We start from the raw sequence: 26,261 nt of genomic DNA, 5'->3' as shown, positions 1-26,261 counted from the left end.
GTGTAAATTATTAAATTAGTTATAAAGTCTTAGAGATTTATCCAAGCAGGTTGTTAGTAGGAATTTGGAATATGGTCCAAATTCAAGATCTGTAACATTTGCGTTGTGCCCTTCAAGTGTATGGACTAATTCAAATTTACTCTTTTCCTTCATATAAAGCACTTCTACCTTAGTGCTACTCACTCCCATATACAATCCTATTCAACATATAACTATGTTTAAATGGAGCTAAATAACTAAATACCCCTATAGGAGGCAAATAACTGAGTGACTAAATAACTATCTGTGTGACCAAGCACAGCTTTGGAAACCTGATTGATCAAATTTGACTCTTGTAGGATTAACATTACACGAAAAAGTATTAATAACGGTTTGCTTCCTTAAATCCCATAATACTAATTCACCCGCTTCCGATACGCTAACCAAATAATATCCATTCTCGTTAAAATCCAAATCTACCCATGCACTACTCACGCCATTAGCTGTACTTACGCCATTCACACCAGCACTACTAGTCGTGATTGGATCCTTGAGTGTGGAATCACGTATATCCCAAACTTGTAGTGTACCATTGGTAGCTGCTCCAATACAAACAAGACCGTCTGGATGTATTTTCAGTGCATTACATTTAGGAACATTTCTATGCATTTTAATTACTTTACCCGAGTCAATATTACATAAACCCCAAACACCGTCCGATGATAGTGATAACAAGTATTCACCACTTGGGTGCATTGCTAAATTCTTTATTGATGTTTTATGGTGCTTTAACACGTATGTGCATTTAAACTCAGTTTCAAATTCACGCCATACTCTTATAGTACTATCATCAGATCCTAGGAAATTATCACCACTATAACTCAAGAAGCATAGAAGGGCTAGATAGCTAATTAGCTACATAATTAAAACCCCAGAAGGAATTAAACAAGCTCTGTAACTAAGCACAGTAATACCTGATAAAGCGATATTGTCAAGTGGATGTGTAACAACTGTATTTACGGGTTTCATATGTCCATTGAGTGTATGAACAGTTTTCTGATTGAATAAATCAAAGTACACAACACTTCCATCATTGCCACCGGTGAAACAGAAACTTTCCTCAAGACTTTGCGCATTTTTACTCTTATCCAAAGCTACACAGAGCACGCCAGGCTTAGTTGAGGAGTGAAGTCTGAATTCACCTGCACATTTAAACTTCGAAAATGCCTCGGCATCTAAATATCCACTCAAATCTCTCTTCTTTCTCTCGGATAATAATACTTTTGCCAAATCCTGCAATCGTACCATTGTATCCTTATCAAATTCTACAAAACATTGTATCAGTTACTACGTAGTATCATAACTAAGTGCTAGTAGTGTTATCTATAATAAAATAAACTAGTGTAAAAACCTGTTTCTAGGGAGTTAACATCATAATTGGTTCTAAAAAGTAACAATTGTTGTTTTAATGCTTCAACTTCTTGTAGAGCAGAGTCACGTTGTTTGATAAGTCTTGCAATCACGCGTGTTGCGGCATCATGTTGATAAAGTGAATAACTTAATTGTTTTCTAACTTCATCAACGTGCGATCTCATGTTATGAGTTTCCAATGCAAGAGCGTCCCATTCGGACTGTAGTAACGACAGCAATCCTGGAATACTCGATGCCGTTACTGGTCTCGGTTTAGTTACAACATCAGCTATACACAATATTATCACCTATTACTATGTAACTAAGTATATTAGTGTAATCTCTTAATAACAGAGTAAATTATTAATAATTTGTTCTATCTGTGATGTAAAATTACTTTTAATATTGATTAAATCTTGAGGTGTCAAAGGTTCTCCGGTTGCAGGACAAACTGGTGATTCTTCTAAGTGTTTTTCAATTAGTCTTCGTTCAAAAATATACCCTGTTTTACTCAAGCAAGGTTCCTGAGGTTGAACGCCACTAATTGTACATAAGAATGTCATTTTAACCAAATTATATATATTAACTCAGAGTCCTATATATTAACCGAAATTACAAATTATAATACAAAAAATTATTTTAAAATATTACAAATTATTTAATGAAAAGAATTATAAGAATTCTTTAAAAAATTAGATATTAGTAACTGATTCCCCACAGCGTCAAATCCCAAAATTGACTCGATAAACTGGTTCAATTTCTTTTAAAATTATAAAATTTAACATATAAAATCTAAAATTTGTTAATTATTAAAAAATTTCTCAATTATTAAGGGTAAATTATGGATTCTGTCTAATTCATTTTTATTACTCATTTACACATTACATACAACAGTTATTTATTAGTCTGATTACATTTTGGCAACAATTTTCAAAATAGTGTTTTTTAATTAAAATTCACAGAATTTTACTTTATGAATTTATTTCTCACCTTATTACACATTTCGAAGATTCTAATGATTATTTCAGTTAATTTTTAGTATTTTTGATTAATTTTAGTATTTTAATATTTAAAATTTAAAGCTCATTTTCACATTTCTAAATTTATGGTTGCACCTTTAATTCTCATCTTCAGATTCTAAAAGTTTTCTCTACCTAAATTTAATATTTATATTTCATCTAATTAATTAATTTTATATTTTAATTCAACTGTTTAATTTTATATTTTTAATAATTTATATTTTTCGACTCTCTTGACACATAAAATGAGTTCTAATACACAAAGTATATTACTAAATTTATAATTATGGATAATATATTAGATAATATCAAGAGTATAATAGAGTGTGTAGGTTTGGTTGGGGGTGAGAATGTGACAATGCCTTTGAATGTGTATTGTTCTTTGGTAAAGTGTGCGCTTCAAAATTCTACTCTTGGATTCACTACTTCCCTTTTAAGGCGTGATGTAACTTTAAACTCTAACACATCTTTCAATACTGAGATTAAGAACACAATTGATTCCTTATTACGAATATCAAATGCAGAGACTGAGAACTTAACAAAGATGCCAATGCCACCAGAGGTTAAAAAAGGTCACTTGGAAGGTGAACTCAAAGACTCACTTGACAAAGTCAAGTCAGAACTGCTTCAACATTACTCACTTTATTATAATCTTGAAGAATATGATATTCCAACACGGATTAACCTATTATCGCAACATACAATTGAGGATACAGGTATTTATCCCAAATTATAGAATTTGCCACCTATTTGTTATTTATTTTATTTTTTACCGAATAAATAGTCTGAGGAGTTTCTAATGAAAGAAAATTTTATATTTCCTAACCTGCTCAACTTTGATTATTTTTAGATAATTATCTATTTTTTAGAGATATTTTCAATAATTTTAGTTAGTACAGTTAGGTGATTAATATCCCTTAGTTGATGTATATTGTGTATAGAAAATGATTATAAGAAATATTTGAAAAAGGAATATAAGTTGAGTGACGGAGTAATGGAGATGGTAGAGAATTTAAAGAATAACTTTGAGAATATTAATGAGCGTATTAAATTATTAGAAAATGAACTCGAAATTGAAATTTCAGATCCAAATACAAGAGAATTCCAATATAACAATTCATACGTATTTTACAGAAAACTATTTGGTTATCTAGTTATATAGTATTAGTTTGTATATATACGAGCTGATACTTGATTAGAGAGTGGAATGGGATGAATTGGAGAACATGAAAGAGCATGTTAGAAATTTGTATGGTAATTTACATAATCAGGCTAAAATAAACCAGAAGAAAATAGATGTATTACAAAAGAAATTACAAACGTTGAAGGCGCACACTAGATTAGTTAATCAGAGAGATCCGAACGATAAAAGAAATGCTAATTAATTATTATAATAAATATTCATATCATTTATTTTAGTGTATACAAGTATATTCCATCACCATGATCATATACTGTGTAACCAGCAGCAGTAGAAGATTCCTTAGAACCACTGGATTCAGTTACAATAGTGATATCTTTGGGATGCATAGATGGATCTAGTTTAAAGGAATAACAGTGAGACAAATCTTTCCTAAGAATCCACATATTACCATCATAAACATATGTATAATAGTATGGATCAAAGTTCAAATATAATCTACAGGAAGAGTCATAGTCATAAGAGTCAGTAAAGTCATGAGAGTCATGAGAGTCATGAGAGTCATAATAGTTAGAAGAGTCATGAGAGTCATGAGAGTCATGAGAGTCATGAGATGTATGGGATATAAAGTATATAGATACAGGATATGGTTCAAAGGATAGTTTCCAAACAACAACATCATTATATAGTAATTGAACACACATAGAATCTTTAAGAGTATATAACAATGAATCGGGATTTGGATACATGAGATCATAGGAATCACTAGTGAGTTCAGAATCAGGACCAAGAAACTTAAGATTCGAATGGAAACTACAATAGGATTCAACAGGATCAGGAACTAGATCAAGGAACTGGAATGGGTTCAGGGAACAGGTCGAATGATATCTGGATTATGAAGGAGGTTCGGAAGGATTAGACAACTACTTGGCAGATGGTTTCTTAGGCTGTCCTGCAGGTTTAGCTGGTGGTTTAGCCTGGGTACCTGTAGGTTTAGCCTCAGGTTTAGCTTCAGATTGTTTAACCTCAGGTTTAGCCGCTGGAGTAGCCTTAGCTTGGGCAGCTGTAGTCCCAGCAGCTTGAGCCTGTGTCTGGGCAGGTTTTGCTGGTTCTGCTTGTGATGTTTTAGCCTCGGGTTGAGCTTGGGTAGATTTAGCCGCTGGAGTAGTAGGCGCTGCCTTGGCTGATTCGGCAGGTTTAGCCTCAGGTTTCGCCTGTGTCTGGGCAGGTTTAGCCTGTTCTGCAGGTTTAGCCGCTGGAGTAGGTTTAGTAGTAGGCACTGCCTTAGGTTGGGTACCTGTAGTCCCAGCAGGTTTGACCGCTGGAGTAGCCGGTGGAGTAGACTTAGCTTGAGTTGATTTAAACTCTAGTTTCTTGAACTCAGAGGAATTCTTAACAAAGAAATTGTTTGATATAAGACCTAGATGGAACATCGTGATTGTTGCAAACTTAGTGTCATCTGTGTGTTTCCAAAGTTCTTCATCTCCAAGCTTGATCTTTTTACACTTGACTCCAGTATTGAATGTGTATTGATAAGATAAATCGACTAACTTGACCTTGTAATCAGATGCCTTGATCTCAGTATCATTATCATCAAGGAACTTAAGCTTCTTAACATCATGTCTCTGGGTGGTGATATTAGTCCAGTTCTTACCCTTATCAGAACTATGAACTAATACAAAACTATAATTCTGAAGAAGGATGGCTAGATGAACATTTTCCTTTTCAGTCTTAGACATTACCAAGGTACCACAGATATCATCTTTGGACTCCCAAATGACAGTATTTTTATTCAAAACCTTGTTGAACACATTCCCGGTCTTAGGAGTGTATGTAACAAATCCACTTGCATCCATAGAGTATTGGAATTCATTGGTAGATTGAGTCTTATCTACATCAACAGAAACCTTGGAAGGTGTTGTTATAGGAGTTGCCTTTGCATCAGTCTGATTAAAATCTAGTTTTTTTGATTCAGATTTATTATTAACTACGAAGAAACTGTTGGATATAAGACCAAGTTGAAATTTCGTGATCTCTGAAAACTTTGGATCATCGTCATGTTTCCAAACATCTTCATCTCCAAGCTTAATCTTCATACACTTGATTCCAGCTTTCAATGTGAATTCATAGGAGTAATCTACAATGGTTACTGTGTAGTCTGAGGACTTGAGTTCAGTATCATTATCACCGAGGAACTTAAGTTTAGAAACATCATGTCTCTTGTTGGTGATCTCGGTCCAAGGCTTATTCTTACCAGCTTCTTGTTTGAACAGTTTGAAACTATTATCTGTTAGGAGCATGGCCAGATATTTTCCATAATCCTTAGACTTAGTTCTGACTAAAGCACAACGGATATCATCCTTAGACTCCCAAACGGCAGTGTTACCATCAACTACTTTATTAAACGCATGGTTATCCTTAGGAGTATATTTTTCACAATCACCATCCTTAGAATAGTCTAACTCATTAGTAGTCTGAGTCTTAGATACATCAACAGCAACAGGTGTGACTGCTGGTGTCTTAGTACCAGTATCGGTTGAAGGTGTTGCCTTAGGATTTGATACAGCAGATGTGACAGGAGCAGATTTTGCAGTAACCATAGCTTCAACTGGTTCAGTTTCAGTCTGTTCTTTGGTTACCTGAGTAGCCTTAGTTTCTGTAGGTTTAAACTCTAATTTCTTTGATTTATCAGACTGATTCTTAACGAAGAAAGTGTTAGAAGAGAGTCCCAGTGAAAATGACTTTATATCAGAATAGTTAGAATCATCGGTATCTTTCCAAACATCATCGTGTGCTAACTTGATTTTCTTACATTTAACTCCAGTATTGAATGTGAATTCATAAGATAGGAATACAATGTTTACTGAGTAATCTGACGACTTAAGCTCAGTATCGCTCTCACCAAAGAATTTGAGTTTAGAGACATCATACCTCTTAGAAGTAATATCTTTCCACTCACCGGATTCCTCATGGAACAGTGTGAACATATGATTATCGAGGAGTATGGCAAGATATTTAACACCCTTTGTAACCTTAATCCTTACCAAAGTACCAAAGACGTCAGTTTTGGATTCCCAAATGACAGTAGAACCCTCAACTATCTTATCGAACACATTACCATCCTTAGGTTTGTAAGTAACAACACCACTCTCATCAGTATATTCAAATTCATTTGTAGTCTGGGTCTTCGAAATATCAGCAGTGACTTTGGTAGGTGTTGTTACAGCAGATGTTAATGGAGTTGATACAGTTGCAGTTACAGGAGCTATTGTTGGAGTAACCTTAGCTTCAACCGGTTTAGCCTCAAGAGCCCTTTCTATCTTCTTGAGTTGATCAGACTGATTCTTAACAAAGAAACTATTAGAGGCAAGTCCTAATGAAAATGATTTTATCTCTGCAAAATTAGTGTCATCGGTATGTTTCCAAAGCTCATCATCTCCTAACATGATCTTCTTACAGCTGACTCCCGAATTAAATATGTAAGCAAATGATAGATCGACAATAGATACTTCGTAATCATTCTTGGAGAGCTCACGATCACTCTCATCAAAGAATTTAAGTTTAGTAACATCATGTCTCTTAGATGTTACATCCTTCCACTCTCCAGCATCTTCTTGGAAAACTGTGAACATATTATTAGTAAGAAGGACAACAAGGTATTTAACACCCTTGGAAACTTTAGTCCTAACCAAGGTACCATTGACATCATCCTTAGCTTCCCAAATATCTGTGGTACCCTGAGTAATCTTGCTAAACACATGGTAAGACTTCACCTTATAAGTAACCACTCCATTATCGTCTGTATAGTCAAACTCGTTACTAGACTGGGTATTCTGGATATCAAGAGTTACTTTGGTAACTTCTGTTGGTTTAAACTCTAACTTCTTTGATTTATCAGACTGATTCTTAACGAAGAATGTGTTCGATGAGAGTCCCAATGAAAATGACTTTATATCAGAATAGTTAGAATCATCGGTATCTTTCCAAACATCATCGTGTGCTAACTTGATTTTCTTACATTTAACTCCAGTATTGAATGTGAATTCATAAGATAGGAATACAATGTTTACTGAGTAATCTGACGACTTAAGCTCAGTATCGCTCTCACCAAAGAATTTGAGTTTAGAGACATCATACCTCTTAGAAGTAATATCTTTCCACTCACCGGATTCCTCATGGAACAGTGTGAACATATGATTATCGAGGAGTATGGCAAGATATTTAACACCCTTTGTAACCTTAATCCTTACCAAAGTACCAAAGACACTTTCCTTGGATTCCCAAATAAGCTTGGTACCATCAGATATCTTATCGAATACATGGTTATCCTTAGGTTTAAATGTGACAACACCACTCTCATCAGTATATTCAAATTCATTAGTAGACTCATTCTTCGATATATCAACAGTGACTTTGGTAGGTGTTGATGCAGCAGATGTTAATGTAACAGTCTTGGCTTCAACAGCTGTAGTCCCAGCAGGTTTAGTCTCGGCAGGTTTTGTTACAGGAGCTCCCTTTGTTGTTGGAGGTTTGAAATCGATTGTTCTCCAATCACAACTGTTCTTAACGGCATATAAAGTGTTTGAAACAGGATTAAAATCAAATCTGTTGATGGTTTTATAACACGAAAACGAGTTTTTGTCATAAACAATATCATTTCCGTACATAACGGTCTTACACTTGGGTCCTCTATTGAACAAATAACTGATGGTAAAGGAACTGCGATGTCCGAGTAATTCAACTGTGTAGTTAGATGATGTTAGATCATCATCATTCTCACCAAGGAACTTGAGCATCGTCACATCAAATCTACCTGAGGTGATATCGGTCCAGTTACCACCAGACTCCTGGAACAACTTGAAACTACTATTGTCAAGTAAGACAACCACATAATTCTGCTCATCCTTAGTCCTAACCCCGACCGAAGTTCCATACACATCATCATTAGAAACCCAAATATCCTTTGTACCCTGTACCACCTTAGAAAATACTCGGAAAGACTTAGCTGTGTATTTATGAAAGTCATGACTCTCGGAGTGCTCAAAGTCATTGGTACTCTCAGTGTTGTTGATGTCCAGGGCTACGTTAGATTTGGTAATTTTCTTCAATTCATCAGACTGATTCTTAACGATAAATGAGTTGGAGCAAAGTCCCAATGAAAATGACTTTATTTCTGAATACTCGGGATCGTCACTAGGTTTCCAAACATCATCATCTCCATACATGACCTTCTTACATTTGACTCCATCATTGAACTTGAATTGATATGAGTAATCTGCTATGGTTACTGTATAGTCAGACGAGGTGAGCTCAGCATCCTTATCTCCGAGGAAGGTCAACTTAGTAATATCTGACCTCTGACTAGTGATATCTTTCCATTTATTATCCTCCTCCTTGAACAGTTTGAACATCCTATTGGTAAGTAGTATGGCCAGATATTTCCCATCCTCCCTGGACTTAGATCTAGCTAAATTAGCAAAGACATTATCACTCGATTGCCAGATGACCTTGGTACCATCAACTATCTTGTTGAATACATGCCCAGACTTAGCACTGTATTTTTGACAATCATCATCCTTAAAGTAGTAAAACTCACGTGTGCCCTCAGTCTTCTTTATATCAAGAGCGAACGTAATATAAACTTCCTTTGTCTGATCTTTAAGATTTGTGACAATGAACTGGTTCTTGGGAAGATCTAGATATAGACCCTTCAGGTATCCGTACTCAGGATCATCAGTATGTGACCACAGTAACTTATCATTGTATGTGATCTTAACACACTTGATACCATCATTAAACTCATAGCCGTATCTAGACTCGAATATTATTGGATCATAATCAGTCTCAGTGAGTTCACGATAGTTGGATGTACCCTCATCCAGGGAGTACATCTTGATATCTGAGAAATCACTCTTTTCCTTAGTGATATCTTTCCATGGATAATTTCTAAAAACCTTCCTAAGAAGTACGAAGTTACCACTCTGCAGCAGAATGGACAGGTGTTTCTCACCCCAACTAGAACCCATCAATACTGCCTTGAGACCGTGATCTTCCGGTTTAGCACTCCAGATTACCACCTCATCAATTGAACCACAACTGGTACGACCACAACATGTTGAAACACAACAATTAGATTTGTATGTTTTCACAATCTTCTCGATTGTCAAATTGGCCTTAGGATTGAAATGACCGAAGTTTCTGGTTGATCTATATTCAAATAGGTCATTATCTGTATTGACATCAATATTAAGAACAATGCTAGTTTCCGTGACCCACTCCCCGTCGACTTTGTGGTAGTGCTTAACCTGATTATTTTTAAGGAATATGTTAATGTTAGTAACAGTTGTTTTGACACCATAGACAGTGACCTTGGTTGAACACTCTTCATCAGTTTGCGCCTCCCAAAAAATATGATCTGAAAGACATCCTGACTTACAACAACTGGAACCACAGACTAGCCAAGTCCAAGAGCTACTGAGCATTACGGTCTTGAATTGGTATCCAGGCTTTGCAGTGAAAGTCCTAGTCTCACCATGATGGACAAAGTCATAACCAATGGTACTCGAAGTCTTATCGACGTCAAGGGTAATTTTGTTATCGGAAGGCTTCCATGGTTCATTCCTACCACCCTTTCCAAAGTGTAAGATATCACCATTCAACAGGTATATGCTCACGTTTTTGGTACTGCTACACATACCCACACCGTCAGCAAAGACCTTAGTGGCATATTTTTTGGAATCATTCGTTTCCCAGATCACAGTCTCTGAACCACAACAAGTGGAGCCACAGCAATTCGAACCACTCGTCTTAATTACCTGGTAGAACATTGCGTTACCCTTGGAGGTGTAGATGTTAATGTTTCTGTTATGATCAACAGTAAAATCAAAGTCGTCAGTACTGGCTTTACTGCTGATGTCGAGTATGACAGGATTAACCTTCCTGACCTGTTCACATACCCAGCACCTATCATCATCATTCATGACGTTAAACTTATTAGATTTCAAATCAAGGAAGACTCCTTTCAAACAACCAAAGTCACCTTCCTCACTCAGGTCCCAAATGTTCTTACCATTATGGGTAACCTTCACACATCCAACACCTTCATAGAACAAATAACCATAAAATTCGTTAAACAAGGTTATGGAGTAGTGACCCTTGTGCAGCTCCACGCTCTTATCATCAGCCATAGCATACATCTTCAGATCAGTAATTTTATTCTTGCTAGAGGTTATGTTCTGCCAAGGCTGATCCTTACCACCCTTGAATAGAAGAGTAAGTCCGCCACTCTTCAACAGTATGGAAAGGTGTTTGGTTTCTTTCTTAGAGCCCATCAACACTACCTTAAGTGCGTGTTCGTTTTGGGCAGTCCAGATACTCGCGTCTTTCTTCATAACCTTTCTGATTGTGTAACCGGGTTTAGCTACGTATATCCTATAGTTATCCTTCTTAAAGTAATCAACTTGGATATTACTATTGGAAATCTTAACATCAAGATCTGCGACGCCTGGATACGGAGTCCAGGGTCCAGACTCAGACTCTTTTAAGTGCTTAAAGGTCCCATTACAAAGATGAAGACTCAAATTTTTAGTACTCGAACATGTTCCGAGACCATCAACATAAACTGTATGAAAATGCTCACTTTCATTCTTGGCCTCCCAAATTACCGTCTCAGATTCACAGCAGTTGGAGCCACAGCAATTAGAGCCACAGCAATTAGAGCCACAGCAGCTGGATCTACTAGTCTTAACGATTTTATTGAACACGTATTTGTCCATAGCACTAAATACCATAACATTTTTCAGATAATCCTCTTTAAAGTCAATAGCGCTATTACTTGCCTTATCACCTATGTCAAGTGTAATAGCTGTCCTAGGTCCAGCAGCCACCTCAGGAGTTTTCTTAGGCCTAGGTCTACCAGTAGGAGCAATAACTGTCACAGCAGCTTTTGGTGGAGCAGGTTCAGCTAGGATGGCCAATGAAGTTTGTTGAACACTAGTGGGACTGACTAGTTCAGCCGTAGCTTGCGTTGGCTTAAAATCTATTTTCTTGGATTCATTTTTATCATTAAGGACATAGAAAGTGTTGGATACAAGACCAAGTCGAAATGACTTGATTTCTGAAAACTTAGTATCATCGGTATGTTTCCAAACCTCGTTATCTCCTAACTTCACCTTACGACAGTTGATTCCATCATTAAACGTGTAGGTATATGATAGATCTACTAAATCAACCTTGTAATCAGAAGACTTGAGTTCAGTATCGTTATCACCAAAGAATTTCAGCTTGGTAATATCATGACTATTAGAGGTTATGTCCGTCCACTCATTTCCCTCCTGTTTGAACAGTTTGAACATATTATTATCCAACAGTATGGCTACATATTTAACACCATTGATAGTCATAGTCCTTACCAATGAACCAAAGACATCCTTAGAATCCCAAATGACAGTGGTACCCTTAGTAACCTTGTTGAACACATGTCCAGACTTCACTTTGTATGTAACCACTCCATCCTTGTCAGTATACTCAAATTCAGTAGTAGACTGAGTCTTCTCAATGTCAAGGCTTACGGGTGTTCCCTTAGGAGTTGATACGGAGGATGTCAAGGGAGTTGATACCTGACTTACTATAGTTGGAGTAACCATAGACTCTTCTTTGGTTACAGGAGTAGCCTTAGCTTGTGTCGGAGTAAAATCTACCTTCTTTGATTGATCAGACTGATTCTTAACAAAAAATGCGTTAGATGAAAGACCCAATGAAAATGACTTTATATCTGAATAATTGGAATCATCGGTGTGTTTCCAAACATCATCATGTGCTAACATAATTTTCTTACATTTAACTCCACTATTGAATGTGAATTCATATGTTAGGAACACAATGTTTACTGTATAATTAGACGACGTTATCTCAGTATCATTTTCACCAAAGAACTTCAGTTTAGAAACATCATACCTCTGACTGGTTATATCCTTCCACTCATTATTCTCAAGATGGAATAATGTGAACATATTATTATCCAGTAAGACTGCTAGGTATTTAATATTCTTGGTAACCTTAATCCTTACCAATGTACCATTGACATCATCCTTGGATTGCCAAACATCCTTAACACCATCAACAACCTTATCGAACACATTACCAGACTTCGGAGTGTATGTGACAACACCATTATCATCAGTATAATCGAATTCATTAGTAGACTGTTTATTCTCTATATCAACACCAACAGGGTTTCCCTTAGGACGTGATACGGACGATGCTAGAGGAGCAGATACCTGACTTGCTATAGTTGGAGTAACCATAGCCTCAGGCTCAAGACCCCTTTCTATCTTCTTGAGTTCATTAGACTGATTCTTTGCAAAGAAACTGTTTGATGCAAGTCCTAGTGAAAATGACTTAATAGACTCAAACTTAGGATCATCAGTGTGTTTCCAAAGCTCATCATCACCTAACTTAATCTTTTTACAATTGATTTCATTATTGAATATGTGAGCAAATGATAGATCAACAATTGTTACTGAATAATCTGACGACTTGAGCTCAAAATCGTTATCACCAAAGAATTTAAGTTTAGTAACATCATGTCTCATAGATGTTACATCCTTCCACTCATTACCTTCCAGATTGAAAACTGTAAACTTATTATTATCCAGTAGAACAACAAGGAATTTAACTCCCTTGGAAACCTTAATCCTTACCAAGATACCATTGACATCATTTTTAGCTTCCCAAATATCGGTGGTACCTTGAACAAGCTTATTAATTACATTGTTATCCTTAGGTTTGAATGTGACGACACCATTGTCATCAGTATAGTCAAACTCATTAGTACTTTGAGTAGCATTGAGGTCAACAGTTACCTTGGTAGGTGTTTTTACAGCTGTTGGTTTAAAATCTACCTTCTTTGATTTATCAGACTGGTTCTTGACAAAGAAATTGTTGGAAGTAAGACCCAATGAAAACGACTTTATATCTGCAAACTCAGTATAATCATCATGTTTCCATACATCGTCATGTGCTAACATGATCTTCTTACATTTAACATCACTATTGAATGTGAATTCATATGATAGGAAGAAAATGGTTACTGAGTAATCTGAAGACTTGAGTTCATTATCATTATCTCCAAAGAATTTAAGTTTAGAAACATCATACCTATCTTTGGTTATATCTTTCCAGTCACTTCCAACTAGTTCGAAGAGTGAGAACATATGATTATCCAGTAAGATGGCAAGATATTTAATATTCTTGGTAACCTTAATCCTAACCAATGTACCATACACATCATCCTTTGATTGCCAGATATCTGTGGTACCTTGAGATACCTTGTTGAAAACATGATTATCCTTAGGCTTGTAACTAATAACTCCATTGTCATCAGTATAGCCAAAGTGACTTGTGGATTGTTCATTCTCAATATCAACTCTCACGGGTGTTCCCTTATGAGATGATACTTTAGCCGTTCCAGGAGTTGCAGATGAACTTGATTCTGGTTGTGATTCAGGGGTTGGTGACTTACTTACCTGACCTGCACTGGTACCAGTCCCGGTTGACTGAGATGGAATTTTAACTCTAAATAATAAAACTGGAGACGAACCTATACTATTCCTAAATTGTAAATATTAAGTAAACCAAAGATAATTGTGATATACACTAACTATATATAAAATAGCGTATACGATATAAGTTATTAATGCGATGCTATATCATATATAAGAGCTCGTTTGACTGGTGTTTGCGTTCAACACCTTCAGTTATTAGAGGATACAATGGCACCAAAGCATCCTGATGGCCCAAATATAAATTGTTATATACTCTCCAATAGGCTTCACGGACCTAAAACGCAACGATTTAGTGGTTAACTAATAATAGAATATATATAGGAAATAAATAAGAACATAACTAATGAAATAACTAATTAGTAGTGGGTAATAAGGAATGTAAGGCGGTACCCTTCTGGCTGGATGAAAAAGTCCTTGAAGTGTATAATTGAAAATAATTGAAGGGCCTAGAGAAACCCTAAAACCATCGAGGGCATCAAATACAGACTGAGTTAGATGTGGGCTTGTCTCAAAAATGTTAGGCCAGACGTAGTTGAGAAGGTGAATGAGTGCATCTTCGCAATTGAGCCCGAATACACCCAAAGCCAAATATTTGCAAGTCCAAGCTGCAGTTTGACGGTGTACCAAATCACGACACATCAATGCATCCTCCAGTAATGGAACAATACTATATATATAATCTTTAGACATCTCTCCTACATAATTTTACAAACCACGAAGATTAATATTTAAGCAAATTAACTATATATCTAAGGATCCCAGTAGGGAATAAATAACTAGATGTAGTGTAAAGAACACTAATGAAGTACCTATATACTCGAACATGAAGCACAATGATTTCAATATTCCAGTTTGTATATTTTGATCAGGAATTTTATACTCATTCATCATCGCAGGGAGTACTGAGTAAGGCAAACAGGTTTCAGCAACAATTGCAATTGCGATTGTAGTGCAAATTCTCAATTGTCTTTCCTGAACTTTTAGGTGGTTTAGAAGGGTTGACAGGACGTCATGTGGTCCAATGCAGCGTGCAATGTAACCAAATGTGTTAACAGTGGCACGGCGTATACTCTTTTTGTTTGCCCTCAAGAGGTCAATCAGGTCAAAGCAAATCCTATCCCATTCCTTGGGGGAAACTAGATCACCACCTCGGTCTGCGATTCTTCCAATCAACTCAATTACATTTTCTTGAACCTTCTCATGTCTATTCTTAAGAATTGGGGTTAAACGAGGCAACAAATCTTTAATCGGTGGAGTGATTTCTGTGGTTCCAACCACATTCACAATACTCTTCAATGCACACAGTATACTACCCAACACCTCTGGATATTCCTCACCTATACATTTTAAATACTAAAACTGTTTAACTATTAGTATACATTATTAACTATATAACTAATGAGTAAGAAATCCCTAGGGATATAACTAAGTACTTAGAAGGGTATAAATAACCCCAGTGAGTAATAACTAAACAGAAATACTAAGCAAGAATACTATGGAGATACCCAAATATTCGTACAAATATAATGACAAGTGATTCAACATTTGTAACTCATCGCAAACTTTCATAACTGGTGCAATTTTGGATATTAAATCGGCAGCTTGTTGTCTTGTTCTGGCGGATTGTGTGCCTAGTCTCCAGCGTATCAGACCTGTGATTTGAGGCAAATACGGCTTAACTCTTGCTCCTAATACATGAATTAGTGTTCCAAATGAATCCAAAAGAACTCCAGAATCCTCATTCACTTGTTCCTGGAATGCATATAACATGCCGTCAATTAATAATTCTTCTAAGCGTGTACTGATTTCCAGGATGTCAGAGCTGATCACTGAGTTCCCTGTAGTTCTTATGTTAGTGATTAAAATCGCCTCAATGCACTGGGCCACCATTCTTCTGAATGGTTCTGAAGGGTCCTTCAAATCCTCCACCAACTTCTCCAAGATCGCACAAGTTCCTACCTTCTGCGCTATCTCAACTGTTGTCTCAATTAATAGGTCTGAATTTTTCTTGTCCAGTGAATTTCTAACTATCCAGAACTTGGAGAAAAATGGACTCAAAAGGTCAGACTTAATGTACTCTGCTGTTACGCCCTCTGTTGATACGCACTGGCGGACCACCTTCAACACTATCGACTTCATTTCCTCATCTGGCGTGTTGAACTCATTGATCAAAATCAACATAACTTCTCTGGTGTAATAATTTGCATAATATGGGTCCATCAATGGTATTATATTTCCTACATAATTTTACAACCGAAGAAGATTAATATTTTAGCAAATTAACTATATATCTAAGGACCCCAGTAGGGTATGAAGAACATTAATCAAGTACCTATAGCTTTAAGGAACGAAGCGAGATTTTTCCCTTTGTATTCAGTAATTCCTTTCCAAAGCGGTCTTAGAACGGGGTCAAACGCTTCAATTCCGTATGGTGCCGAGGATTCAGCTAGTGCAGCTAAGGCTAAAGCCGTGATTGTGCGCACCTTCTGGTGTTCATCATTCAGTCCGTGCTTTATTATATCTATCAACTGCTTCAAATATGGTAACACTCCACATCCAATTAATATACTTATTTGTTGTATTATCTTTATTCCTATAACATTTTACACTATCACCCTAACTGGGACTAGATTACAAATGTCTAAGAATTACTACTAATATTTATCTAGTGGACCAAGTAACGTAATGGAATACCTGTATGTCTAGCTTGCCATGATTTTTTAGATTGACAAACGGCTTTTAAAAATAAAATTAAAGAAGAAACACCCATCGAAGAGGCTACAACTGCAAATGCTCTCGCTGTGGTGTTTCTGACATATTCATCTGGGTGGTCAATATCTGGCCTCATGACACCAATCATTGTTGCCAATCCCGCTGCTTTGCTCAAGTTTGATATGATTTCTCTTCCCTCAACTCGGGCATAATAATCTTCATCAATTAGCAATGGCTCAATTACCACCAAAATTTTATGTACGTATGGTCGTACTGAATCTCTCAACTTAAACAATATTCTATCTATCACCTTGACCATTAAGTGACGTTCCTGGTCCTGCAATGTAGACTGCATCATTAATGGCAAGATTTGATTAAAAAGTGGTCCTGGTCCAAACTCCTTCGCCTTGCTTGCTAATAATCTTAATGCCTGTCTTCGGTGTGGTGGAGTCCCATTTTTAACCTTTAATAGCAGCGCTAAAATCCTGCGTTCGGTAATTTCATCCGATGTCAAATCATCCTCGGTTGAATCATCGAACAGTTTACTGAAGAAGTGCTGGTCCTCAGCCTTTATTTCCACATCTTGTAGGATACTTGGAGTGCCTGGAATATCATATGGCTTCCTCACATCGTCTGGGATGGTAAAGTGTGGTGTAACAGTCCCATAAGTGTATGAGCTCGGTTTTCTATATGGTTGATAGTCTGGCGGTGGTAACACTATCTCGTAACCCTCAACTGGCAACAATTCATCCAACTCTTCATCAGTTAAATACCTATTCCTATCCTCATAGCTCGTTGTAATGTTAAACTTTAGCATGCTTTCGGGCACTACTATTTGTGGCGTCATTGGTGTTGCCATTCCGTACATTCCTGTATGTGCCATTGGAGTTTGTTGTTCCATCATTGGTGTTTTATCCCATCGGCTAACTTTCTTTTTCTCCAACATTTCAAATGTCCCATCAAATGGTGTACTATCCATTGGAGTGCTATCAAACGCCGGTGTTTGAGCTTCTATAACACATTATCCACCCATATAAATCTAACTATGAACTTAAAGCTAGCTAAATATACAAAAATAATTCCAAAATTTAGTTATAAATTAGTATAATTATAGCTGTACCTCCAGCATCAGGTGTACTATCCCATCGATCTCTTTGTGATCTTCTTTTAGATCTTCTTGTTTCTTCTATGGCTTCTTCGACCTCTTTGCTAATACCATGTTTACTAATGTGTTTGCTGATTTCGTTTCTCTGTCGTGAAATTTCAGTTTCTTTCATCACGTCCGCGAAAGTGCGCTCTTCCGGCAGCGGAGTCTTCCCTGAGAACGGGTCATATCGCTCAGGAGATAACCGTTGCCTTAAACGTTGTCTTCTATAATCATCTTCCCTTTCGTAAATACTCTTCCCCTTAGTAACACGGGATTCGGTGGTTTCTTCATCAGAATCACTATCAGCCATTATTTGACAATAATTACCACCACAAAATTGTTAATTAAATTTATAAAAATTAATTTTAAATAAATTAATATTAAAATCATACCCCATGGGAATCTGATCCAAATATTAACCAAAACATGTTAACATTTGTTTTATATTATTGATTAGAATTGGCAATAATATTACCTTACAGCTTTTCTCTAGTTTTGGGAATTTGGTAAGATTTTACCAAGAGGTGTTATCTTCCAAAACTGTATCCGTCTAATAACTCACTCTCACACTGACATATATATCAATTCTCTCTCTTTCCCATTATTTCTCAAATGTTTACTCTATTAAATATATATCTATGTTAAAAGAGATAGAATCACACTTATATCATCATCATTGATAACATCTATTCTACACATTAGTATATAATTATATCACCACATAGTGTAAATCATTAGATTAATCGTAGAATGATACTTTTTTAGAGGTCAAATTCTCAAATCTACCTTTGTACTGATTATTTCTGTGCTTCTCGTTGGGTAATAAGCAGTACTTGGGCGGATCATAGCCTTCCGCTATTATCGGAGGAATTCTGACCTATTCCATCATCAAAACAATTATAATTATATACTATTTTAATTTAAATAAAATGATTTAAATTAGTTTAAGAGATTAAAAAGGAGATAATTTGAATAAAATGTGTAAAAGTGTTTACTTGTCCTTTATCCCAAATTAAGGTTCCCCGTTTTATAGCCTTTATATATTTTTTCCTTATTGGCAATTTATTGTAAAATTGCTGTAAAATCGATACAGAATTGTTGTGAGTTGCAAACTCCCTTATTATTATATAATTAGTTGGAGAAAAGTTTATTATATTTAGCGATTTGGAAAATAACATAATTTATTATTTCCACATGAAAACTATTATTTATTTTATATTCAGAAGTAGAGATATGAATTATTGTGTGATGTCGAAAGAAGTATAATATGAGGTTCCTTGCGTCTCCCTTAAATCATTTTCATTTTCACAATCAAATGTAGTTAGAAAGTTTTTTGCTAAATTTCCATGCTTTTTACCTCTCCATATAAACTATTTTAAACAGTAAACTAAAATCAATAAATCTAAGTAATAAATAACAAAATTTACACCGAATCTATCAAAGGGTTTGAAAAATGAGTCATTTAATGAACTTGCCAATCCTTGTATTGAAGGAAGGCACCGATACATCTCAGGGTCAGGCCCAAATCATTAGTAATATTAATGCCTGCCAAGCAATTGTTGATTGTGTCAAGACTACTCTAGGTATCCCATAAATTCACATGATTCCTACCAAAACTATTAAATTACTTATTTAGTTGCCACAAATTATCATTATTTAACCTATATGTGTGTAGTAGTTACCCATTGGAGTAATAATAATTGTAGGCCCTAGGGGAATGGACAAGTTGATACACACAGAAAATGATGTAACAATAACTAATGATGGTGCTACGGTTTTGAAATTGCTCGATATCACGCATCCAGCTGCCTCAGTCCTCGTTGATATTGCCAAATCACAAGACGATGAAGTTGGTGATGGTACAACTTCAGTTACTGTTTTAGCAGGTTTGTATAAATGCTTTATCCTCGGGGATGTTATTTATAATTTAATTAGTTTTGTACCTTAATTATAGTTATTTTAATGGATGTATAGGCGAATTATTGAATGAAGCTAAAGCTTTCATATTGGATGGGATAAATCCCCAGGTTATTATAAAATATTATCGTGAAGCTTGTCAAGTTGCTTTAAATCTCATTGATAAAGTTGCAATTAATCTATCAAACAAATCTTCAAGGTGCTTTTTTATCTATATCACATCAGGCATACCCTTACCTAGTCCTACATTCTCACTATTTATACGATTATACCAATTATACCATCTATATATATACTCTAATTACCTAAATGACTAATTTGTAAATAGTGATAAGAGAGAATTATTGGTGAAATGCGCTGAGACCACTTTTAATTCAAAGTTGTTATCCGGTTATAAGACTTTTTTTGCTGAAATGGTCGTGGAAGCAGTGGCGACTTTGGATGAAGATCTGGATGAGGATATGATTGGCGTAAAGAAGGTGACAGGCGGTTCCTGTGAGGACTCGCTCCTGGTCAAGGGTGTCGCATTCAAGAAGACCTTCAGCTACGCGGGAGCAGAACAACAACCGAAGAAATTCATTAATCCAAAGATTTTGTTACTTAATTTGGAATTGGAACTGAAATCCGAAAAAGAGAATGCTGAAATCGTGATTAATAATCCACAGGTATTTTTTAAACAGGATAAACCACAAATTAGTTATTTACATTGTAGAGTTTATTTTTTCCTAAAATTATTTATTGATAGAATTATAAATAACCAGTGGCATGGAATAATTATGATTGTAGGAATATCAGAAGATAATAGATGCAGAATATCAGATAATATTTGAGAAGCTTGAAAATGCAGTGAAACTTGGAGCTAACGTAGTTCTGTCTAAATTACCAATTGGTGATTTAGCAACACAATATTTTGCAGGTTCGTTACAGTGTTTCTAATTTCATCCAAACAATTAGTTATATAGCTAATCATGGTTTAAAAATTTATTTATGTATTAAGTATAATAATGGTTATAGATAAGAATGTATTTTGTGCCGGCCGTGTAGATGAAAATGATCTCATAAGAACTAGTAAAGCCACAGGCGCATCTATTCAAACTACTCTTAACAACCTTTCAGTTGACGTCTTAGGTACTCCATCACTTTGCTTGCTTCCGACTACTAGTTATTTAGTCCTCAAAGCTCTACACAATATTATATATTTGGTCTTAATTTGTCTGTATTTTAGTCCTTAACTTTGGTTATATACATTTCTGATGTGGTTGTAGGAACCTGTGGCGTGTTTGAGGAGGTCCAAATAGGATCTGAACGTTATAATATGTTCACAGATTGCAAGAGTGCAAGTACCTGCACCATAGTGTTGAGGGGTGGAGGCCAGCAGTTCATTGATGAATCTGAACGTTCACTCCATGACGCAATTATGATCGTCAGAAGAGCAACCAAATGTAACACTATTCTACCCGGCGCCGGCGCCATTGAAATGTTGCTCTCAACATATCTCCTACACTATTCACTCAACACAATTAATCCCACAGACCATCTCAGCACCACCAATGGTATCAACCATGTCAATGGCACTAACGGAGTGAATAAGAGTTTGGTGGGAAAGAGGCATATAATAATGAATGGTTTTGCGAAGGCTCTGGAGTGTATCCCAAGGAACTTGGCCACCAATTCTGGCTACAATTCAAACGATTTATTATCATTACTACGCAATAAATATAATAAATTACAAATTGTTAACGGAGGTATTGTGTTTTGTTGATTATTCACCCTCCGAGGGTGCTAGATCCTCAGTTATTTAGTTCTTTAGTTATACTCATTTACCCTTACCGGGAGTAGTTATTTATATCCTTACAGTTATTTACTTAGTTATCCAGTTAAATAACATACTTTAATCAACTCCTCTGCTTAATTAGATGAAACTTTAACACTTAATTATAGAGATAAAAGTTAATAATGAAGAGAATTGGTATGGAATCGATTGTTACAAGGGGAGTGTATGTAACGCATACGTGGAGTGTATTTGGGAGCCAAGTCTGGTGAAAAAGAACTCGATTTACTCAGCAACCGAAGCGGCGTGCCTTGTTCTCTCAGTTGACGAAACTGTCAAGAACCAATCCAGACAACAATTGCAGGGCGCTCTACCACAACCTAGATAATTTCATACAAATCCATACATAAGTATTATGTTCAACTATAAATCAACTAATTATTAAGCTTTAATGGGTGATAATAGAATTAACTAAAGTAATTAGTGTGAATAGAGGAGAAAAAGATTATTTAGTTAAATCTTGAATTGAGTTGAGGAGTATAGCAATGGCTTCGTTTGTTGGCAACCCAACACAATGCCATCGAATATATCCCTTCGAGTCAATTAAAACTACTGATGGGAGCTGAGGCCTGTACTGGTGCAAACTTATCACAGATTCACTGTTCAACTTCCCAACCACTGACATGAACGTGCTCTCCTCAACTATTATCCTAGCAACAGTCTCCAAATACCTCTTATAGACTCGAGACATTAACACATTTTGTCTCGAATTCAACAACTAAATATTATTATGCAAAAATATAATTATTACTATGAAGGGGTATTATATACCTTAGTAGTTTTTAAAATATGTAAACTAGTAACGACAGAAAATATAATTAATAAATTATAATTAATAGTTAGTGAATAATAAAATACCGTTATAATTTTAACATTTTTATTATTGAGATTTAATTGAGTGAACCAACTTTGTATAGATTTATATTGCGAATTGGGTAAATCACCGGAAAAGGTGAATAACAGAGTAGTGTTACCGGAAACTTTATGAAGTAAAGGGTAGGAATTTTGTACTTTGAGACCCGGATTTAAACTCAACCTTATTCTTTGGCCGCCTACAAGAGCAAAGTTCCTCTCATCAGCACTATAAGTGTTAACATATATATCAGGGTTAATGCGCCTGGAATAGCTGAGAGGGAGCGTTTTTAGGGGGTAATTGTGAGCCAGAAGTGACCCGGGAACATATTCCTTAAATAGTATATGAGTTCCAAAATGAAGCTTTTCAGGCCTAAAAGTTAATATTTAATGAAACTGAAAGTACCTTAAGCTAAAGTAACTTTTTATACCAATAGGCGGTATTAATAGATAATCCTTAAAAGTTTCTATATCTATAGTCTCCTCCAATGGAACAGGTTGAGAATTGCTGTTTTTATCTAGTTTATAAGAGTCAATATCACAATTTTGAAGATCAGTTTGAGAAGGAGTAGAGGAGTTTTTGGGTAAAATATTATGATTGGTTGTATTTTGCAATGGTAAGGAGTTATGTAGAATATCAGTGAAAGGATTTCCATTGGAATCTTCGGAAACCAAGCTTAATTTGCCCGAAACTGATCTTAACACCTTATTATCCTCAGGTTTATTGACAGCATTAGTTGAGCTGAGAGAGCTGAAAAATCTATGAGTTGAAAACCTATTCAGTTTAATTAAGATTTCAAAATTTTCTATTAAAAACTTCATTTCTTAAAAAATTATAAAATGTTTCTATAACAACACAATTTTTTTCACTACAAACTTAGTATTCATTATATATATGTTTGTAAAATATGTAAAATAGTAGAATATGTGGAATATATAGTAGAAAAGTGTTGAAATGAGTACTTTAAAGGCCGCAAGAGCGGATAATTTTTACTTTCCGCCAGATCAGGAAGATGCTGGTAAACGGTTTAAAAAGCGCCGAGTTGGTAATCGTAGAGATGGCCGTGATGAGAGAAGGGGACCTATCATCCGGTTTGAGATGCCTTTTAAGGTTATTTGTTTGGATTGCGGCGCCTATATCGCAAAGGGTGTCAGATTTGACGCTGAGAAGAAGTGTGTTGGAAAGTACTATACTACTGACATTTACGCCTTTAAGATGGCCTGTTTCAAGTGTTTCAGACCAATTGTAATACAAACGGACCCAGAACATACCGATTACATTTGCAAAGAAGGTGTTCGGAAGAAGATTGAACTTAGAGATGAGTCTCGGGACGATGTGATTACCGTTGGCAAAGATAATGAAATGAGAGATAATGCTCTATACATTTTAGAGAAAAGAGCTGAAGAAACACAGTCCATTATAGGTATTAAAATATAACCTTAGTTAATTTATATTTTATTTATACTTAATTAATGTGAATAATATAGATAAAGAGGTAGGTAAGGAGGTTAGTCAGGATGTTCGGGCTGAAACCAATGAAATAATTGACGATAGGAAACAAATTGAATATTTGGAAGACTTGAGCGAATCTAGAAGTAAAGATTCTTATTTGGCCAATTGCGCTCTTAGAAGGAAGTTTAGGACCCAAAAAAAGTTGATGGAAAAGGAAACACACACTAATTTCTCATTACCTCTGCTTAGACCAACTACTGAAGACTTGGAAGAAAGTAAAAAAATAACTTTTATAACAGAGTCTAAAAAGCTTAGGTCCCACTTCAAGAGACTAGTTGGTAACGACGACATCTTCTCTAAAGGTTCGGTCAAAACTGCCTCCACCATTTCAGTGCCAAACTCTCTAGAATCTAAGAAGAAGAAGTTACAATTCATCAAATACCTAGATTCCAAATCCAAATACAAATAACACAATTTTCATTATTTTAATTTCTCAAACTTTTATTTTAATTTTTCAATATTTTAAATATTTATTAATTTTTTGATATTTTAAAACTAGAAATATTTTTTAAAGTTTAAATTATTAAAACTGTAATTTAAGATTAATAATTTATCTTGAAACATTTAATTTCGTCAATATTACTAGAGAATGAGGGTAAATCTGCTCTTAAAATTGGATTAACATGAAGAATAATGATGGAATTTGGTAAAATTACTAATTCTCATCTTCAACCTAACTTCCTTCTCACTTCTTCCGACAATCTTATCGCAATCGTTGATTCCTATGGCACACCTGTACAATATTCTAACACTAACAACACTTTGGATACCGTTATCAATGCTAATATGGTAACAAAGTATAAAAGTAAGTTGAAAAGCAAGATAGTGTATATGGAATGTCATCCAAGGCTACCAAATATAGTTGCAATAGGCTGTGCAGATGGTTCGGTTTATTTGTTTTTTTATGAAATCGAGAATTTTGAGCTATTTGACTACCTTTTCGTCCATAAATTTGAACTTCCAGTTAAAAAGCTAATTTGGTACCTGTTCCCATTTCCACTAGAAGAGGAACTAAAATTTAATAAAAAGAACTTTGTGCAGAGAATTTGGAAGTCAGTTTACTCCTCAAAGTACACCTCGATCCTACTTGTACAACTGGAAAGTACCAGAAACTCACTAAAAGAAGTAATTTACTATGTTAGATTAATGAATAAAATGAAGGTTTTCGGCCTCAATTTAACGAAAAAAGTCTTTGATCTCCTTATAATTCAGTTTCCTCCGCCTATAGAATCCAATAAAATTTCCGATACTGAATCTAGTGTCAAAGAGTGTTATGATAATTATAGTCTAATTTGTGATTATTTATGTGTAGTATATCGAGACTTAAACAGAGTAACGTTTGAGCTCTTTTTACTTGGATTGGACTTGAAATTTCAACTCATTAAGTCATTTAACACCAGAGTTCAAGGTTCAATTACCAATATTATTCTAACAAACAAACAATATAATCAATATTCATTATACAATTTAGACATAAATGACGATAATAGTAATATAGAAAACACTGATAACAGGTTAAATGTAGTTGCAACCAATAATTCTTTGATGGGATTTGGTAAGTGTGTAAATTCATTACAGCAATTTCTTATATTGAGTACAAATTTGGGTTACGTATACATTACATCGTTGGTGGATTTGTATAATAAGTTGACTCCTGCAAGGATTGATTCCGAGATTCTAGAGGAAAAGGTACAGTTTGATGAGATATTTGTATGTAACTCTAACTTGCTGGACTTAAATTTTACAGTCGTTTACTCACCTGAGTTCTTCAATTCTGATTTAAACCCTTTAAAAACTACCAACAACATTTGTATGTGTAACGAGGTGTGTTACTTCGTGGTAAGTATTGGACTTCACAATATGATACTGCTATACCTAATAGTCTGTGACCATAAAGGTAATAACTTGGGTTTGAAACTGATACACTTGGAGAAGGTGAAATATAGCTCATTTTTACTAATAAATGAGCCTTTCAACTACTTTAAACTCCTAATTAACCAAAAGAACTGTTTACTACAGCTATACTTCAATTACGAGCAAATCCACTCACTAATGCACTCAAATTAATTTATTAGTCTCCACTTTATATTATTTTATTATTTTACGCTATTTAAACCTAATTAATTAAGCTAATAACAACTACTTTGTATAAAAAAATGTTTGGTGTGTATTAAG

The 26,261-nt window shown here is 35.3% G+C and overlaps 8 protein-coding genes across 8 annotated transcripts, besides 1 other annotated feature; 4 read left to right on the top strand and 4 right to left on the bottom strand.

Moving 5' to 3' along the window:
- Positions 1 to 15: 15 nt before the first annotated feature.
- On the bottom strand, positions 16 to 1,952 carry TA03395 (uncharacterized protein; the record flags this gene model as incomplete). The annotated part of the gene is made up of 5 exons (XM_949818.1): positions 16 to 197; positions 312 to 853; positions 899 to 1,304; positions 1,391 to 1,678; positions 1,787 to 1,952. 5 exons carry the CDS (start codon positions 1,950 to 1,952, stop codon positions 16 to 18), a joined length of 1,584 nt encoding a protein of 527 aa, XP_954911.1.
- Positions 1,953 to 2,694: 742 nt separating this feature from the next.
- TA03390 (uncharacterized protein) lies at positions 2,695 to 3,793 on the top strand (the record flags this gene model as incomplete). The annotated part of the gene is made up of 3 exons (XM_949817.1): positions 2,695 to 3,124; positions 3,350 to 3,561; positions 3,608 to 3,793. 3 exons carry the CDS (start codon positions 2,695 to 2,697, stop codon positions 3,791 to 3,793), a joined length of 828 nt encoding a protein of 275 aa, XP_954910.1.
- Positions 3,794 to 4,472: 679 nt separating this feature from the next.
- Positions 4,473 to 13,763, bottom strand: TA03385 (SfiI-subtelomeric fragment related protein family member, putative; the record flags this gene model as incomplete). Its single annotated transcript, XM_949816.1, has 1 exon — positions 4,473 to 13,763. One exon carries the CDS (start codon positions 13,761 to 13,763, stop codon positions 4,473 to 4,475), a length of 9,291 nt encoding a protein of 3,096 aa, XP_954909.1.
- A 490-nt stretch (positions 13,764 to 14,253) lies between these two features.
- TA03380 (splicing factor subunit, putative) lies at positions 14,254 to 18,283 on the bottom strand (the record flags this gene model as incomplete). The annotated part of the gene is made up of 7 exons (XM_949815.1): positions 14,254 to 14,388; positions 14,505 to 14,809; positions 14,924 to 15,451; positions 15,620 to 16,351; positions 16,447 to 16,707; positions 16,809 to 17,837; positions 17,947 to 18,283. 7 exons carry the CDS (start codon positions 18,281 to 18,283, stop codon positions 14,254 to 14,256), a joined length of 3,327 nt encoding a protein of 1,108 aa, XP_954908.1.
- A 1,143-nt stretch (positions 18,284 to 19,426) lies between these two features.
- Positions 19,427 to 22,049, top strand: TA03370 (T-complex protein 1 subunit, putative; the record flags this gene model as incomplete). Its single annotated transcript, XM_949814.1, has 8 exons — positions 19,427 to 19,556; positions 19,680 to 19,859; positions 19,948 to 20,089; positions 20,219 to 20,555; positions 20,677 to 20,806; positions 20,905 to 21,018; positions 21,156 to 21,635; positions 21,832 to 22,049. 8 exons carry the CDS (start codon positions 19,427 to 19,429, stop codon positions 22,047 to 22,049), a joined length of 1,731 nt encoding a protein of 576 aa, XP_954907.1.
- Positions 22,050 to 22,166: 117 nt separating this feature from the next.
- On the bottom strand, positions 22,167 to 23,395 carry TA03365 (uncharacterized protein; the record flags this gene model as incomplete). Its single annotated transcript, XM_949813.1, has 3 exons — positions 22,167 to 22,439; positions 22,493 to 22,946; positions 22,980 to 23,395. 3 exons carry the CDS (start codon positions 23,393 to 23,395, stop codon positions 22,167 to 22,169), a joined length of 1,143 nt encoding a protein of 380 aa, XP_954906.1.
- Positions 22,505 to 22,573: a sequence feature (1 probable transmembrane helix predicted for TA03365 by TMHMM2.0 at aa 264-286).
- Positions 23,396 to 23,528: 133 nt separating the features above from the next.
- On the top strand, positions 23,529 to 24,495 carry TA03360 (uncharacterized protein; the record flags this gene model as incomplete). Its single annotated transcript, XM_949812.1, has 2 exons — positions 23,529 to 23,997; positions 24,062 to 24,495. The coding sequence occupies 2 exons, from the start codon at positions 23,529 to 23,531 to the stop codon at positions 24,493 to 24,495; spliced, it is 903 nt and encodes a 300-aa protein (XP_954905.1).
- A 224-nt stretch (positions 24,496 to 24,719) lies between these two features.
- On the top strand, positions 24,720 to 26,153 carry TA03355 (uncharacterized protein; the record flags this gene model as incomplete). Its single annotated transcript, XM_949811.1, has 1 exon — positions 24,720 to 26,153. The coding sequence occupies one exon, from the start codon at positions 24,720 to 24,722 to the stop codon at positions 26,151 to 26,153; it is 1,434 nt and encodes a 477-aa protein (XP_954904.1).
- Positions 26,154 to 26,261: the final 108 nt, after the last annotated feature.

This window comes from Theileria annulata, chromosome 3 (assembly GCF_000003225.4).
Source record: "Theileria annulata chromosome 3, complete sequence, *** SEQUENCING IN PROGRESS ***".
NCBI lineage: Eukaryota > Apicomplexa > Aconoidasida > Piroplasmida > Theileriidae > Theileria > Theileria annulata.
This window is presented reverse-complemented; position numbering and strand designations above follow the sequence as displayed.